This window comes from Neopelma chrysocephalum, unplaced genomic scaffold (assembly GCF_003984885.1).
Source record: "Neopelma chrysocephalum unplaced genomic scaffold, ASM398488v2 Primary Assembly neopelma1_82, whole genome shotgun sequence".
Taxonomy (NCBI): domain Eukaryota; kingdom Metazoa; phylum Chordata; class Aves; order Passeriformes; family Pipridae; genus Neopelma; species Neopelma chrysocephalum.
Window position 1 is genome coordinate 3,151,062 of NW_020897744.1, and position 16,732 is coordinate 3,167,793.

Below are 16,732 nucleotides of genomic sequence, written 5' to 3' on the forward strand. Positions count from 1 at the left end.
AACAGCTTTTAGTCTTCTCTAAGAAGGGTACAGGACAATTAAATTGGAGTTTTAATTGTGTCTTCATTACAGTGAAGAGTTGATAATTACCAGAGGCCCTTCCAGGCACTGTTCCCCACCTTCCAGCTGCTGGAGAGTGACTTCAGTTCTGAACTCTACCAGTTTTGCTCTAAGAAATGTTGAAGTATTGCTCATCAAAGGAAAAAGGCAGACTGGGCTTTGAATTAAGAGGGAAAATCACAACAGTGTTCACACAATAGGGAAAAACTAACCCCAGGAAAGGTTTAGGCAAAAAAAAAAAACAAGGATAGATTGGAACTACTTATTTATCTATTGCATCATGTTCAGTGAGTTTACATAGTTATCTGTAAGTAAAATAATAGGAATTAATCTGTCTCTGATGGCAGCCATAGCATGAGCATGAAGCTCAGAACAGGAGGCACATTCTTAACACATTCCAGCGCCACTAGTGGGAATTCAGATCCTGGGGGGTGGGTAAGAGACCTGTGCTGTGTGATGTCACCCCACAGAACATCCAGTTATTCCTCTGATTTCTTACTCATGCAAAACTTCATGGTCCTTAAACAAGAGCTCTGCCAGACAGAATTTAATTCCCAGTGCTCCTGGTCGCAGGTGGGAAACAGGGATTGCATCAGAACCCACAAAATCCTGTAGCTCCAAAAATGCTTTTTGCCGTTTGTCTCTGAGATTGCTGGTTATGAGGGGTTAGTTACCAGGATAATTCTCTAGGAACAAGAAATATAGGAGGATACTGGGAGAAATAATAAGGACTGGAAGCTGATATTGTCATCCTTTGTCTCCTTTTGTAGCTGAACAGCAGCCCCAAAAGTCTGGAACAATGACAGCTCCAGACAGTCCTGCTCGGGACTGGGTTACAAGAAGGATCAGCTCAAATGATCTCCTTGGCCCACTGAGTAAGCCAAGCTGAGAACTTTAAGCTGATGTAATACAGAATTTTACTCAGTAAAATCCTATAATCGGTTGACAACAGGAGGAAAACATGAAAACAGATAAGAACCAGATCAAATAATGACTTTGTTCAAGATGGAATTCAAGCAAAGGCGCAAGTGCAATGTATTTCATGTGAGCAGAAAAGAAGAAACCAGACATGAAAAATGAAGCATAATTTGTGGAGAAAAATCAAAAGGAAAAGTATCTTGTATTTATCATCACAGCACTTACGACCTCTAGAACACTCAGCAAAATAGGAGGTGACGGAGAGATTGTAAATTCACTTTGGAGAAGGAGAGCAGAATACTGGGAAATGCTGTCCCTGACTCTAAGAAATGATATTGGCTGGGTTGAAATATTCTGTGCAATTATTTGAATTTTCCACAATAAACACTGCAAGAGGAGAGAAAACACAGGTGGTGCAATACATATAAGGTGCCAGCAAAATGTGAAAATTAAAAGGATTTTATTGACTGATATGTTCTTCCTGAAAACTTATTGAAATGTACAAACTGGACATTCAGTAACTGATTTGTACATTCAGTTATGTTACACTGATTCTTGTAGCCACTTGAAAGAGAGAATATTATTTTCACTGACAGGATGTTCACATCATCGCAGACACCAAAAGTGTTGATACATTCTAGACTAAAGTGAAACCAAAACAGAACTGGACATCATGGGACACCGAAATGCCAATTCCATCGACTCGACATGCGCCAGTTTCACACACCAATTCAGGAGTACCTACTGGACAGAGAGTGAAACACCCCACCAAGCATATGTCTGAAGTCACAACTGCTTATTAAATTAAACCCCTTTTCCCAGATTTCTGAGCTATTTGTAGAGAGAAATGTATTGAACTGAATCGATTCCCTGCGGAGTGTTCAGCCAACCACGTCTTGGCAGTATTTCTTTGAAAACCGTGGGCCACACTTCGCAGAATTCATTTTGTGCGACGAGTTTCGACGGGTTTCAGAGTCTTTGCCAACCAGAATTCCCTATTCTCTGTCCATAAGCCATCACCTGATACAGTATTATCCCCAATTAATGACTGCCTGTATGTAAATCCAGAGCTACTGACTGATTTCAGGCCTGCTCCAACACCCAGGTGTAGTTCCGAGCTCCCCGAGGGCTTCAGAGCTTCTGATTGCACAACTCCCACGTTTGTTTTTAAAACCTGCAGTCATTAAAATGCTACAAAAAGGCCACAGCAATGGCAATCCTCCGTTCTGCTGCTGTAACTGAACACTGGGCAGTGCCTGTGTAGCAGGAGATATTAAATACTGGAGGCCATACCTCACCTGGGGAGCTGTCTCACAAAGAACTCCTGTCTTTGGACTTGTTTTCAACTAACTGACCTTTTAATTACAGTCCTGTGTATTTTCTCCCCCCTGGTACAATCCTAAGAGCAAAAGGTCATGGGTTCTGAAGAAAAGAGGTCTTTTTTATAAGCTCAATACAGTACTTTTATATTTCAGACTATGATATACAGTGTATACCATAAATTAAGACAAATACTTGTCACTTTATCTATGTAGGCACAAGTAAATCAGTGACTTTACTGAAGTGGAGAAATCTTCAACGGGATCATGATTCTGGATTCCATTTCCTGAATAAGGGGCACTGGAAAAAAAAAAAAAGAGACAGGGTTTAATTTCACTAACAGAGACCATGAGCACACTCAGTTTGAACAGCTTTTATTGTCTTCAAACTACTCCCCCTGCCAAGTCATCAGTAACACCAACATCCCTGTAACTGAAGCACAACAGTTTTGAGAACAAGTGATTTTAATACAATCTCTCTGCTCCTTTGAAGACAAATATTTCTGTTCCTTTTCACCACAATGGAAGTTATCTTACATTTTTCTGGTATACTTCCTTTGAAATGCACTCCATGGAACCCAAACCTGACATGCTTGGCATGCTTTTGTGAGTTTTGTTATGAAAGCTTTCTTTGATCTCAAAGATCTCCTGGCTTCTGGTTCTAAAGTCTAAATTCCCCTTCCCAAGGAATGCATTTAACAAAGCTCTCGTATTTCAGGAAATATTAGAGGTAATAATTTAATAAAAGGTAAATTTCACTTTTGGCTCCCTACATTTTTGGGCACAAGCATTTACATGAATCTGTTCTAGAGGAGTGCTCGTATAAAAATTCACTATTAATGCAGCAATTTTTTAGCACTTTTCCAAGTTTGTAAAATCAACAGCAAAATTCATTTTACAGTTTAATGCAATGTCCCTCCTTTCTTTTAGAGCAGAAAAACTAACTCATAGACACACACACACTCCCCACACTGAGATGCAAAACTTTTTATCATTGTGGGATGTGCTGAGGAACAGAAATGATGGCACACACCAAAGTCTGCCCCCAGCATTCCAGTGAAGTTAATAGGTTACCTGTGTAATAGACTAGTTCATCCCAGCCAGGTTTATGCCACGCAGCGTTCCTTATATCTTCTCTGGTTTGAAGATCTTTGTAGGCTGGGGAGGGAAAACAAGCACAAAGCTTAGAAGTAACTCCTTTTCCTTCTGCACAGGAATAGCTCCCTTAAAAAGTATACTAGGGAATAATTAGGAGGCTGCAAACACTGGGAAGGAAAAGTCAGTTGCTCTCCATGAAAACGAAAAGCTCCCAAACCAAGGCAAATAGAAGGAACCGGGGAAGAGAGAGAATGTCTCGGACACAGGTAAGACAAATAATGCAAGAGTATAGTTCTGTATGAGTGGTGTCAGATTTATAATGCTGGAATATAATATTCTGAATTGTCAGATATGAAATCTGCACATTTTCTAACATCAATATTAGACTGAGTTTCTTCGAGTTGAAGCAAACCTAACATGTGAAAACAGCTGGGTATTTGTGGAGATTAATGCACAGAGAAAGCCAAAACACCTCGATGCAGGAATGTAAATAAATGCTGGACTTTCCTTTTTGCAGGTGTTGGGATATGTGATGCTTGAAATGAAACTGTAAAAACCTGATTTCAGCATGAATGGGGATGGCAGGACGTGGTGTGTCATGGTTATGGTACCGAGAGCAAATAGGTAGTTCCTAATAAGAAAGGGACATGAGAAACTGTTGATGGAAACAGGACAAAACAGGAAATGTTCACTTTTCCTTGCTTGTTAAAGAATCAAGTTACCTACACAAAAATTAGGAAGATCAACAGTGTCGATGCAAAACGAAACAAAATAACCCCTTCTGGGATATTCCTTTGCCTTTTGTAGAAACTTTGTGTCTCCTGGGCAAAGTCCCCAGCCTGTGAGGGGCTGACTCAGTGAGAAAAAAAGCAAAGCACAAGAATTTACCCCAAAGGTGATGAACCATATACAGCTGTCCAATTTGTGAGAAAAATCCTCCAACTGCTTCATTACTGTCCTGTCGGAAACGAATTGCACGAGCCCTAGAGAGGAGCAAAGCAGGCATTAGAACCAGCAGGGCTGGGGAGGAAATAAGTGATAACTGAAAGGAAAACACAGTTGAAAGGAAGCTGAAATGTTAAAACAGCATTTGCAGTATAATTCAGCAATTAAAAATAATAAAAAGTCTGCAATGCACTGATTTTCAGCACTAAGTAATGAAGATATATCCACGTATCTTGTTAGAATGCATTAAAATTGGAGGTCTACAGTTTCACACGACTGTGCATTAATCATTTTTCAACAGCAGATTCAGTAGAAAGATAATTGCTGGCGCAGTGTAAAGTGGCCTTTTTATACCAGGTTCTTCTAAAGCTAAATCCTTGACTTTCAATCATATAATTTTTGCCATTCGTTTTCCACAGATTGGAATTTCCACAGGGTGGAATACAACTTTTTTACTCACTGAGACCTCTGTACAAATAAGTGTTGTATAAATAAGATCAATATTTCTCTTAATTACAAATCTGTTGCATCTTATAAAACAGACTGGCTACCAGTATAGATATATGCATTTTATATTCTAAATTCAGTTTGTTCAAATTACTGTAATTGAAAAACTTATATTAATGACCACGACACATCTGAAAGTCCTCACCTTTGTCAAAATAATTGAAAATAGTCCAAATTGTTTAACTATCAACCACTAGAATTGCAAGGACAGTGAATGCAAATGGAAAGAAACTTACACTGGTTTTAAGTAAGACAAAATCAGAAGCATATAATCAACAGAAAAATATCTCAAATGCTTTTAACCTATCTATTAAAATGGAAATGTAGCTTTTCAAGAAACAACCTGACTTTTAAAGATTCAAAGAGCCAAGATTTAGCCCATTTAAACCAAAAGTGGTCTTATGAAAGATGAACTTAGTTTCACAGTTAACTGCCACACTTCCCCAAGAAGTGCTTTCTGCTGAAAATCAATGGTTTCTGCTATACTGCAGCAAACTAAAAGGGTTCTGTGAAGGAAAGCCAAGCCACAGAGCCCACAGTGTTGTTTGTACACAAAATTCCTCTTTCTTTCCTCAAAGGATGAATTAAGGGTTGAAGGACTGTTTTACAAGTTGTGCAAGTAGAGCAGCAGGTCATTAACTGGGGGATTGGCTTTGGTACCATCCTGCCACCTCCAGTCCACGGATTTTAAACACACATCTCTCAAACAGGAGAATTCAAGTGCTAAGGCAACACTCACCAGTAATTCCCCCACTCGATCATTGTTCCGGGCTATGAAAACAAAACAGAAAGTTAAAACTGCATTTTAAAGAAAAGTCAGGACAGCTTTCACAACATTTATGTATGAAAAACACTCTGTATTAACAAAATCACTTCCTTCCAGTGATAAGCATGTTAGAATAATCTGTAATTACTCTGTTTACTGACTGTATTACCTCTTAGTCATCTGCCTGAAGTATCCAAACAAACCACAGGGTTTTCAGCCCTGCAGACATCAGTATCTTGTTGGAACCTGCCTTCACTTTGGACTCCACACTTGGAGAGCAACAATGACTCAGACTCCAGCTTTGATAAGATCCAGATTTTTAAGACAAGGTCTGTTTTCCATTTGCATCTTACAAACACCCTTTGAACATTTTTACGACAGCACGGAGCTTAAAAAAAAAAAAGAAAAAGAAAATTAAACTTACTCTGAGTTGATAGGATCTCAATTCATAAATATTAGGCCCATCTCTGGGAACAGGTTCATTCCAGAAACTGAACTCCAGCAGTAATTGGTTCTTGCGTGAGAGGAGCATGTTACCTCGTTCTTTGCGGAACTCTATGAATTCCTAAAAAACAATCATGTGATCCCTGTCAAACTGGGGGTTATTCTTCAGCAACAAAAAGCAGTACAGTATACGGCAGTGCAGATTTGTTTTTTTTTTTAATGCTGCCACAGGGTTTTAGGAGAAATCCTTTCAATTGTAAAGGCATCTGAATTCCCCTGACACAGCTGAAAATTCCAAGGGCCGTGTTGATACAGCAATAAATGTGTTCCATAAAGCATTCAGGTACTAAACCTCAGTACTTCTGAATATGAAAAAATCCTTTTCCAAAGAGGTTTCTGAACTTGCACAGGAAATGATGAGACACTGAAGCAAAAGTTGGTATCCAAACCTGCAGGTTTTTTTGTTCTGTTCTTTGTTCTGAGTAAAATAATCCATTGTAACAAAATCAATGCTTTTTACCTTATTTTGACGAAGTTTACTCATGACCTCATTGAGAGCTGGATAACCTCCTTCATATCTCCACAAATGAACTGAAACAGAGAAAAGGAACCTTTTTCAGGGATGTCACAGACCAGGGCTAAACCTCGTGGAAAAATCACAGTACAAAATGCTCTTCACGCTACAGAATTATACAAAAATAGAATCAGGTAGCAGGCTTAAAAATAGATTTTCATTAACGAAAGTACTACACATTGGGATATTTTAAAAATAATGGAATCGTCTGTTTTTTGAAAAGGTTTCTCTTCAAAAATTTTGCAATTGACTCTGAAGATAATTTCTGAATTATTATTATTATTATAGTAATTATAATTACTCAGGGAAATTTCTGAAAGGGCTTTTGGTTGCCATGCTAGTAAGATGTGATGACTTGACATGACTGTTATTGAAATTAAGATTCAATTTAAGAGGATGACTTAATTCCAAAAACGTGCTTTATACCAATTTCATCTAAGAGCAGTAGAGGGGCAGACTTTTCAGTTCAGTAAATTACTCCAGCACAAAAGCAACACACTTTCTGTAGGACATGAAAAATTATGCAAATGTTATTTTTGAGATAAACATTAATAAAGGCAGAAGATATATGAACATACTAGAACTGTTACATTTGCTAGGATTTTCCCCCAAAAAACAATTCCAGAACATGTATCTACACTGAGTTTTTTTCAAAGCATCCTGTCTTTAATAAATCAGAATAAATCCCTTTAATAAATCACAAAAAGATTTATTTACAAGCACTTAACAGAGCAAGGCAATACTTTCACCTCACAGAATCACAAAAGCTATTTTCTCTCCTCTAAAGCAGTTTTGTGCCTTTTCCAGGAGAGCACATGAGGCTAATGTGAGGCTCTTCCCTGTGACAGCAGATTCACCCAGTGCTCCTGCTGCCTCACCCCCAGGGCAAATTTGATAGATCCACCTAATACTAACACAGCCTGGGCACAGGTACTGAGCAAGTCACACCCCATAATCTGCTTTATTACACTGCTAGAACTGCTGCAATAACACTGCCAGGGCAGGCTGTGGATGCAATTACAGATACAGTCTGTGTTAATATGTTACAAAAGCAGCCACTGAGAAATTCCCAATTCAATTGTCTTCATTCCCCAATTCCCCTTCAACTTCCAGAACTGTCTCTCAGACATTGTTTGGTTTATCTGCTGTTATTTCTCTGCTTTTATTTCTTTGCATTTTTTCAGTGTCAATATTGCAATATGCTGTGAGTGCAGGGAAAATTAAAGTGTGCATGAGTATATTTTTCAATTACAAAGCACTGACACTGATCCTGGTGTAGCTCTAACCACGGAGCTACAGAACCTCTGTGTATTTGTATTTGTGGCTTCCCACTCCTTCAGTTTCCCAGAGTTTAGGACATTTTTCAGGTTTTCTCTCTGCACTAGACTTTTTTGGAGTTACCTCTGTAGCAGCTCTTCAGTCATTTCTAGTTCCAATGTTTTCAATCTGCATAGTTAGGCAGTACCCTTGTATGAACATGAACAGAAATACTTTTAATTTTCCCCAGTAATGCCCGAGTTTATTGTTAAGTTTACAATGCAGTGATTTCTTTCAGATGGTTTGAATGACTTGCATTTCATTACCATACAGCAATTACAGCATGAGAGCCTGAGTAAAGCCTTTATACTGGCCAATGAGGGATAAATAAACTCTGGCTCTGCAAGCCTTTGCCTTTACCCTAAATATTCAGGAACACGATCTGTGCCCACGAAAAAGGACCACATTTTACGAGCATTTCCCCAAAAACTGTTAATCTACCACCTGGAAAACATGAAAGTGTATTAACAATAGGACAAATTTTAGGGATTAAAGCTTTACTGTCAAACTCAGCACGACAAAAGCAAGCACTGCAAACGTTAACACGGCCAAATAACTGATGCACCACCCCCTTGCTGAACACATTGCCACAGGTTTTATTGTCAACAGAGATGATTTAAAGAGAAGAAACCTGCCAAGCACACGTTTCACTTGCATGGTTTTACATTCTGTTGTACTTCTATCTCCTACCAGCCTGATCTTGCTCTCCGTACCACGTGTTCCAAGTCCCCACCAGTGCACATGGGTAGTGTTTTTCTTCATGAATCTTTGGCAGCACCTCTTGACTTGAAAACAAGGAATACAGACACTAGGTTGCATTGCCTTCAGGGAGGCCACAGTTGATATGTATAACAAATCACCACACAGCATTATGCTAGGAAAATTCACAAGCTCTACTGTTCAGAGGGAAAAGCTGAAATACCGAAATCTGCTACACAGGGGGGAAAGGTTGCTACAGCAGCGTGAAAAATTAAGGTCTGTGTTACCATTAGACTGCAGGACAAATACAAAGCATGGGAGGATTCTTTCGGTGCAATAAATTATGTCTATCACCTAAAAGGTTAAACAACACATTAGGAAAACAAATATCAGGGTGTCTCACTTACAGAAAATGCAGCCTAACTACATGGGTGACTTGCTTGAGGAAAAGCTTTTCTTTTTCAAGGGAGGGAGAACACACAAAATTAGGAAAGTACAGTCTTCTGTACCAGTTACAATGCTATTAATTGCTGGGCTGAATGAATAAAAATGAGTATTTTGATAGACAAAATGATGACTGGTACTCACACACTTATTGGTTTCTACCATTTCAGAAAGTGGTCTTAGTTTGAGGCAACTTACCCACCAATGCAAACAGTGAAACTGCCTTAAAAATACCTCCAACACAAAATTTCTGTTTTGACTATTTCCAGTATTTCTAACATTTTTTCAAACTTCAGAAGTGCCCTACATTAGCATAAGGAAATTAAGTTTTACTGATTGCTGACTTGGCCAAGGCAGCCTTCACTGCACCGTGCTTTGATGAGTAAGTCAATTAGTCTGGTTGAACTTTGCCTTTTATATTTTTCCCTGAATAATTACCCTTCTTACTCAGTTTGGCTCATAAGCAACGAGTCTCTGCACAGTATCAAATAATAAAAAGTAGGCTGGTCTGGGGCTGGGAGTCATTAGATATGAGTTTTCCTCTTGATTCTGCCACTGACTTTGCAGACAACCTTGAGCAAATCTCATTACCAATTTGTACTTCTAGATTTCTCACTACACAGTGTAAATAATATGATAAAACGACTCTCCAAGGACATTTTCAAGGATGTTTGACCATCAGTTCATTTTTTCAGAGCAGCGTGAGATCCTAGAAAGGCAGTTTTAAACAGGAATGATAAATTATTACATAACCCTACAGTATACTGTTGCAAATTATAGGAAAAAAATGCCCACAGAATACTTTAGGAATACTATCTTTTTCCTTTTCAGAAATAACTGTCCCTAATTCTTCAGAAAGGGTCCTTAACCACAGTGATTCACAAAGTGCTCTTGTAATTGTCCTCATTACATTGGTTTTTTATTAGCACATGATGACTAATCCTTATTCTGATTTGATACAGAATTAACCTGTTCATCTTTTATTTAGGGAGAGGAAGGAGGGAAGTTCAGAGAGGTTTAGTTTTGTTTATTACTCCTTTCAAGTTTTCTCCTTCCCTGAAATACTTAAAATCTGCTTTGGAAAGAATAAATCTAACCACACATATTTCATCTACATGCTGTCAGCAGTTTCTTTCTTTGCTATTGTCTCTTTCCTTGCAAATAGAAACCTCTGCTTTCACTCAACATTTAGGCAGCTCATGAAATAATGCAGAGAAGTGGTTCCCTGTCTTGCATAATTGGACGTGTTTATTAAGCTTTTAAACAGAAAGCTGGTTGAATGCTAATTGTCCTTCCCTGTGTATTTATGTTAAAGAACAAACAAAAAAAAGCTAAAAATACCTTGAATGAATGTTATTCTCGTGGATTTCTATGTTTGCACGGAAAGGAAAACAGCTCTGGGTCATCCAGCCCCATTTCAAAGCTGAACAGATGAAGGTGCTGGATGAGCCACTCATGGCTGTGCAGCCAACCAGTAACAGTGGGGGACATTAACTGGGAGCTGTGAACTTCTTCCCCTCCCTCCAGCCCAGCTCACCAACACAACTAAAAAATTGGTTGCAGTGGGGTATCAATATGCTGGGAATGTTTTATTTAACTGACAAGTTGGCCACTGTCAGTGAGAAAGCTTTGCTGAGTGTGAGGCTCACTACAATTCCAAATTTAAACACTCAGTTCTTTAAAGGCAGCTGTTCTGGCTCCAGAGGGGTGATTGTGTAGGCAGAAGAGGACTAACATTTCTACAGTTTCATCCTTAAAGTAATAAGTTAAAAATGTGATTAATTAATATGTTTATAAAGCTGTAACTTTTTGGGAAACCTGTAACACTAACCCTCCCTTTGGAAGAAATCACCCCAATGTAAATACTCTACCCAAGGGTTTGTGTAATTCTTTAGGAGCAGATCTCAGTAACAGGACTTGTGGAAAAGGATATAAATGAGCTGAGAGAAAATCAACCCCGTGGGTTTTAACATCTCCTCAAAATTGTACTTCACTTTAATACTGGTGTGTAGTTTTACTTATAGATGATCTCTCCCTTTCCTCCCTGCATGCAGACAATAATCATCCTCAAGACATTCCTACCTGGCAGCTGCAGTGGGACATGCTAACATTCCAGCTGCATGGATCAGTAATTTTAAGACCATTAAGGGAAGGGGGAAGAGCTGTTCCAACAAATGTCACCCAAGCTCTCACAACAGGCATCATCCTGAATTGCAGCTTAGGAAAACACCACCTCCAAGAGGGAAAGGAGGAGTGAACTAAGCAAAGGATCTTTTGCCATCTCTTTCCAAGAATAATATGATCTCTTTAATACCAAATCCTAAAAAAGCAGAATTTTGCCACCTCCCCTTCTAAATAACTACAATATCAGCCAATTTTCAGACCAGCTTGTGATCAAATCAACATGTGTAAAACGTGAAAACATAACACACACACTTACCAAAGCTTGTTGTAGGCCTCTAGACATTCTGGTTTTACATTGTGAACTGAAACAACAACAGGACGTGAGACATGGGGGACCAGAATAAAAGAACTGGTAACATTAAATACAAAACCACCACTCACACTGTATTTTGTACAGACTGCTGGTCTCTCTTTTGGCCAAAAGGTTGGAGTGGGCATCTTTCCTTGGATCCACTTTGCGGACGAAGAGGGATTTTAACCAACTGTCCTCGCGAGGTCTGTGAGCTGAGGATCCCAGTCCCCTGCACAGCAACAAGGAGGTTTTACTGGCACCAAGGGAATTCCCACCACGAAGGGAACACAGGCACAATCAAGTTTAATACAAACAGTACCATAACACACAGTTACATATATCCATTACTAAAAATTCCCACTGTTTTTTTTTCTCCTAGCAAGGAAAATGTTGTTCATTCCCCACTGGGATTTAGCCTCTCCCAACCCATTTCACCAGCTACAGTTAACCACACACTATCCATCTTTATTCTCTCTGCACAGGACAGGGAATGGCTGCTTTTCCTCCCTCTTTATCTCCTTTTTAATCTTTTCTTAGCTCAGGGTTGGGTCTGCCATGATGTAGATAGACAGGAGTGAAAAAGAGCAAAAAACATGCGTAAGTAAAACTGTGTACGGTGTAAAGAGGGAAGAACCTGCCATATGTTCCTGTGTTGCTTAAATACAGCTCTACAAAAGGAAAAGTTAAATGGCATGTCTTTCAGGAGAAAAAAATAGCATGAAAGTCTAATGTGGGAGAAAAAAAAAATACAAGTGGCAGAAAACAAACAGCCTGCAAATATTTCAGTTCCAAATTCTGGCAGCTGCACCACGTAGAGGTACCAGGTCCACGCTCTTTGCACAACATTCACGTTTCCCTTTCTTTGAAACAGAAGAATTTCATTGTCCTTTTTTTTATCTAATCCTTATTCACTTTCAGCAAGTACTCTTTCAAAATAATATCAGCTCCCTTTACATCGCAGAGCACACGAAACAACTGATAACTGTAATTTTTTTGAAATGATGTGTTAAAGGAATTGTTCTTCTCTTTTTTCAGCTCAAGAGCCCTCAATCACCAAAAACTGTGCAGAAGGACAAGAAATCTGATAAATTTAACCGATTCTCTACAATGTCTGACAAGCTCAAATGTTCTTTTCTTTCATCTCATAAAATCACTTTCTTCAATTTACCTTTCTTTGATAGCCCCACACCAGCCAGTGTGGAGAAAACTAATTCCAACTCAATCCTCTCCCGAAATACTAAAATATTTCTCTGACATATTAAAAATGTGGTATTTATACCACATATATTTATTTATAAGCTGGAAATTTAAACTTTTTCCTGCCTCAGATGTCAACTTCTCACCCTTAATTACTGACTAGGAGAGTCAGAAGATAGCTATCAACCTTCAATCCAAAGCTGTCTTCCAGATATCAAAAGTTTGTCACAGTCATTCAAACTGAAAAAAAAATAGGGAAGAAAAATCTCAATTTCCTTTGGGAAAAATATCCTCCTGAACACGCCTGTCTGCATTACACAAAAGTAGTTCACACTAGCAGTGTTTTACAACAATCAACCTTTAAATCCCAGTGTCTGAAAATAACACAATGAACTGGTTCACCCCGTGGAAGCAGGATGGAGGAAAGGAAAAGCATTCCATAGCAGAGGAACAACCACCAGAGAAGAACAACTGCAGCTGAGATGACCTTCAGCGTTAAGGAGGAGTCTGTAAACACCTTATTGGTGTATTTATTGAAAATGGTGCCTTCCCTGGCCCTGGGCAAACACACAAACATGTGGCTGTGCTGAAAGCCAAGCAGCTATTCCTGAGTGCAGGCATTTGAAGGGCATTCCACGATAAGGCTGTTGCTGGAGTGGAGCTATCTCTGATCTCAGCTGGAGCAGGCACAGGTGACTGCAGTTGTGTTGTCACATCAAGTGCCACAGCAACACAAGCTGTCCCAGAGGACAGGGAGTAAAACCCACTGAATAAATCCGAGTTGTTTTAAAAAGCTCCCTTAAAGTAAGCACTAAATGCTCAGTGCACACCAGAGACAGAACTCAATCCCAGTCCTGCAATACTCAGTTTTCAGCTCAGACCTGTAAACCATTATCATTTCCTCCCCTTCATTAAAGAAAATTAGCAAACTGATAATCCTCTTCTATAAGATTATTGTTTGCAGCAAACTTTAAGAGATAAATAATCACAATGCTTTTTCTGTGAAAAACCAGCTTTATCTGCAGTAACAGTAAGCTGGAGTTACAGAGATAACACTAAGAAGCAAAAACCAAATTCCTTTGCTAACAGGAGAATCTCATGACTTGAATGTTAAACTGCATCTAAAACTGGAGGGATAGTTCATTACAATACAATGAAATGAGTAATACTTTACATTTATGTAAAATCTTTTACCCAGCAACTGTAAAGTTCCTCATGAGCACTGATTAACAAATCACAACTATCCACCTAAATATATACCTTAGAATAAAGGTAGAACTAAATTTATTAGAGCAGATATTCACTGCACCCACCCTGAGATGCAAGGGCCTGATTTTTAATCAATATCCTCAGAGAAGCCCTAAAATACCCCTGTCATTCTAGACACTCACAAATCAAGAAGCCCTGATTACTGGTTCACTTGTGTGGGCAGAAAGTACCCAAAATTAGCTCTGGAAGAGAAGGGACTGAATTCATGTCTGTGGACTGTCAGTTGTGAGCATCAACTTGACTTTGGTAGCAGGTTCTTATCCTACAAATATTAACTATGGGCTTAGCTTTCTTGCTACAAAGATTGGGCTGTGAACATAAAAGGATAACACTGAATAATTTGCTTAGATTAGATCAATAATGTCAGTGAAAACACTTCTATCCCACTTAGCTTCTGCTTTAGCACAAAATATAACCTGGGTGGGAGATATCAGGTCAAGTATTTACATTTTGTAGTAACCCATGTCTGCCTGGAAGAGAAAGAAAAACAACTTGTCTTTCATTTGACAGTGTTTGAACTGTGATCTAAACAAAGTTTATTTGAAACTAAAATAACCCCAAAACATGCACATAAAACCTCACAACATATAATTCCTACAGCCCTCCCTGTTCCTGTGTTAAACTGCTGGCAGGGATGCTTTTAGTCTTGCGCAGGGGCTGCTGCCCATTCTGAGGCTTGTGGCAGCAGCTTTCCCTGTCTCAAAGAAAAGGGAGGAAATAATGTGCAGATCCATCCCAGCTTGGAAACTCAGGCACTTCTGTGCCTCCAACATCCTGGGAGCACATCCTGGGAGCTTCCTACACCCAAGAGGTGCCCCGGGAACTCCGTGTGTGTGTCTGCACCTTGTGCCTGACCCTGCACACATCAGATGTGGCCATGCAAATCTGTGCACCCCAAAACCTGATGGATGTGCCTGTGTGTGTGCCCTAACACCGAGGGGTGCACACACATCCCAGCTCCCAAGGAAAGCACGGATACACGTGCCCTGGCTCCCAAGGGGGGCACACACACAAGCAGGGTGCGTGTGTGCCCGTGCACGAAGGCAGGAAGATGTTGGGGCGCACAGTCCTGCACCCCAACACTGGGAAGACGTGGATGTTGGGCAGGGGTGCAGCAGCTGTGCATCCCGACGGGAGATGCTGCTGGTTGTGCACCCTGTTGCTCAGAGGAGCTGGGATACGGAGCAGCTACACAACCCAACTTCGGAGGGGTGTGGAGCATCCAGACACCTCAGCCCCAGGAATACGCGAGTGCAGGGCGGCTGAGCACCCCGAAACACGGAGGTACGGGATTGCGGGGTGCCTGTGCTCCCTGCTGTGTGCAGGGCAGGAGTGTCCAAGCAGGGGAAAGGGGTCGGTGCAGGGGAGGGATGGCAGTTCATGGGTGGGGTGTCAGTGCAGGGCTGAGCTGTCCGTGCAGGGGAGGGGTGTCCGTGCGGGGCAGGGGGGTCGGGGCACGGGTGAGGTGTCAGTGCCGGGTTGAAGTGTCCGTGCAGGGGTGAGGGATCCGTGCAGGAGACGTGCAGGGATGAGGTGTCCGTGAAGGAGTGAGGTGTCCGTGCAGCGGAGGGGTGTCGGTGCATCCTGAGCCCGGGCACCGGGGGCGGCGGGCGCCCCGTTCCCGGCGGGTCAGCGGCGCGGCCATCATCCCACCCAGCGGCGGACTCCGAAGAGGGAAGAAAGGGACCGGCCTTGCGGCCCGTGACCTTGAGGGACACCCCGCCGAGCCGCACTCCCCGCCCCAGGCCCGGCCGCTGCCCCACGACCGGGGCGCCATTTCCAGCCGGGGAAGGGGAGAGGCGCGGGCGGAGGGGGGGGGAAGCTCTGCGCGGGCGGCACTGGCTCCGCCGCCCAGCCTCCCGCGGCGGCCCCGTCCCGCCCGCTCGCCCCCTCGGGGCTCACCTGAGGGCCAGCCCGCCGCCGGGCGGCAGGCGCGGCACGGCGGCCGCTCCCGCCAGGCTCCGCCGCAGCAGCACTCGCGCCGCCATCTTGCTCAGGCCGCCTTCCTGCTGGGCCGGGGGCTGCGGCCACGCCCCCTGGCGGGGACCCGCCTGTGCGCATGCGCGGCTGCCCCGGCTCGGGGCCCCCCTCACGGCCCCTCAGCTTTGGGGGGACCCGCACCCGGTTTAGGGGGATCCAGGGGAGTTTGGGGGGCCCAGTCCCGCTTTGAGGGTCCCATCCTGGTTCGAGGGAGATCCAGGCTCCTGTTAGGGGGGGAATCCAGACTATGTGTGTGTGGGGGGTATTTCCCAACCCCCTATTTAGGGGACCCCAGGCCCAGTTTGGGGGTTACTCCTCGTCCCGGTTTGTGGGTGACCCCTCTTTAGCGTCTCACCTCAAAACCACTAAGAGCAAGCCCAGGCGTTTTTTGAATCACATGCAAAATCTTGTTCCTCGTTCTCCTGCTATGTTTTTCCCCACAGTGCAGTTGAAGGGTTTTCTTCACACTCTGTTCAGCCACAGTCAGGGATAATTTGGTTGAACGGGTGGCGTGTGATGGCATCGAATCCTTAAGTAACTTGAAATTAAGGATAAACTGATAACTAGGGTAATACTTAAAGAGCAGTTCTAAAAACAACAAGCCAATAAACACAGAAAAGTCAATGACTAATCCTTATCTTTCCACATAGCACCTATAACATTTTTATCACATCACTGCACACTTTCCCTTGCCTTTTTATGATTTCTCTATCAGCACT

General features: G+C 41.8%; 2 protein-coding genes across 2 annotated transcripts in view; one reads left to right on the forward strand and one right to left on the reverse strand.

The window, feature by feature from the left end:
* Nucleotides 1-1,418: 1,418 nt before the first annotated feature.
* On the reverse strand, nt 1,419-16,052 carry NIPSNAP2 (nipsnap homolog 2). The gene is made up of 10 exons (XM_027691087.1): nt 15,936-16,052; nt 11,657-11,796; nt 11,532-11,577; nt 8,639-8,733; nt 6,578-6,648; nt 6,038-6,178; nt 5,587-5,618; nt 4,284-4,378; nt 3,372-3,455; nt 1,419-2,598 (listed from the first exon to the last, which is right to left on the reverse strand). Exons 1-10 carry the CDS (start codon nt 16,019-16,021, stop codon nt 2,534-2,536), a joined length of 855 nt encoding a protein of 284 aa, XP_027546888.1. The 5' UTR covers nt 16,022-16,052; the 3' UTR covers nt 1,419-2,533.
* The window catches only part of LOC113971305 (merlin-like), a 43,036-nt gene continuing 29,703 nt past the window's right edge, over nt 3,400-16,732 (forward strand). Inside the window, exons 1-2 of the mRNA XM_027691080.1 lie at nt 3,400-3,661; nt 12,603-15,317. The gene's annotated coding sequence lies outside the window, so the exon portion shown is untranslated. The remainder of the gene's footprint in view (nt 3,662-12,602; nt 15,318-16,732) is intronic.

Coding starts and splice junctions, on each gene's coding strand:
- NIPSNAP2 (XM_027691087.1), bottom strand. CDS start 16,021: ATGGCGGCGCGAGTGCTGCTGCGGCGGAGCCTGGCGGGAGCGGCCGCC. Junction 6,179..6,577: donor GTAAACTTCGTCAAAATAAG/GTAAAAAGCATT, acceptor ATTGTTTTTTAG/GAATTCATAGAGTTCCGCAA. Junction 2,599..3,371: donor TGAACTAGTCTATTACACAG/GTAACCTATTAA, acceptor TTTTTTTTCCAG/TGCCCCTTATTCAGGAAATG.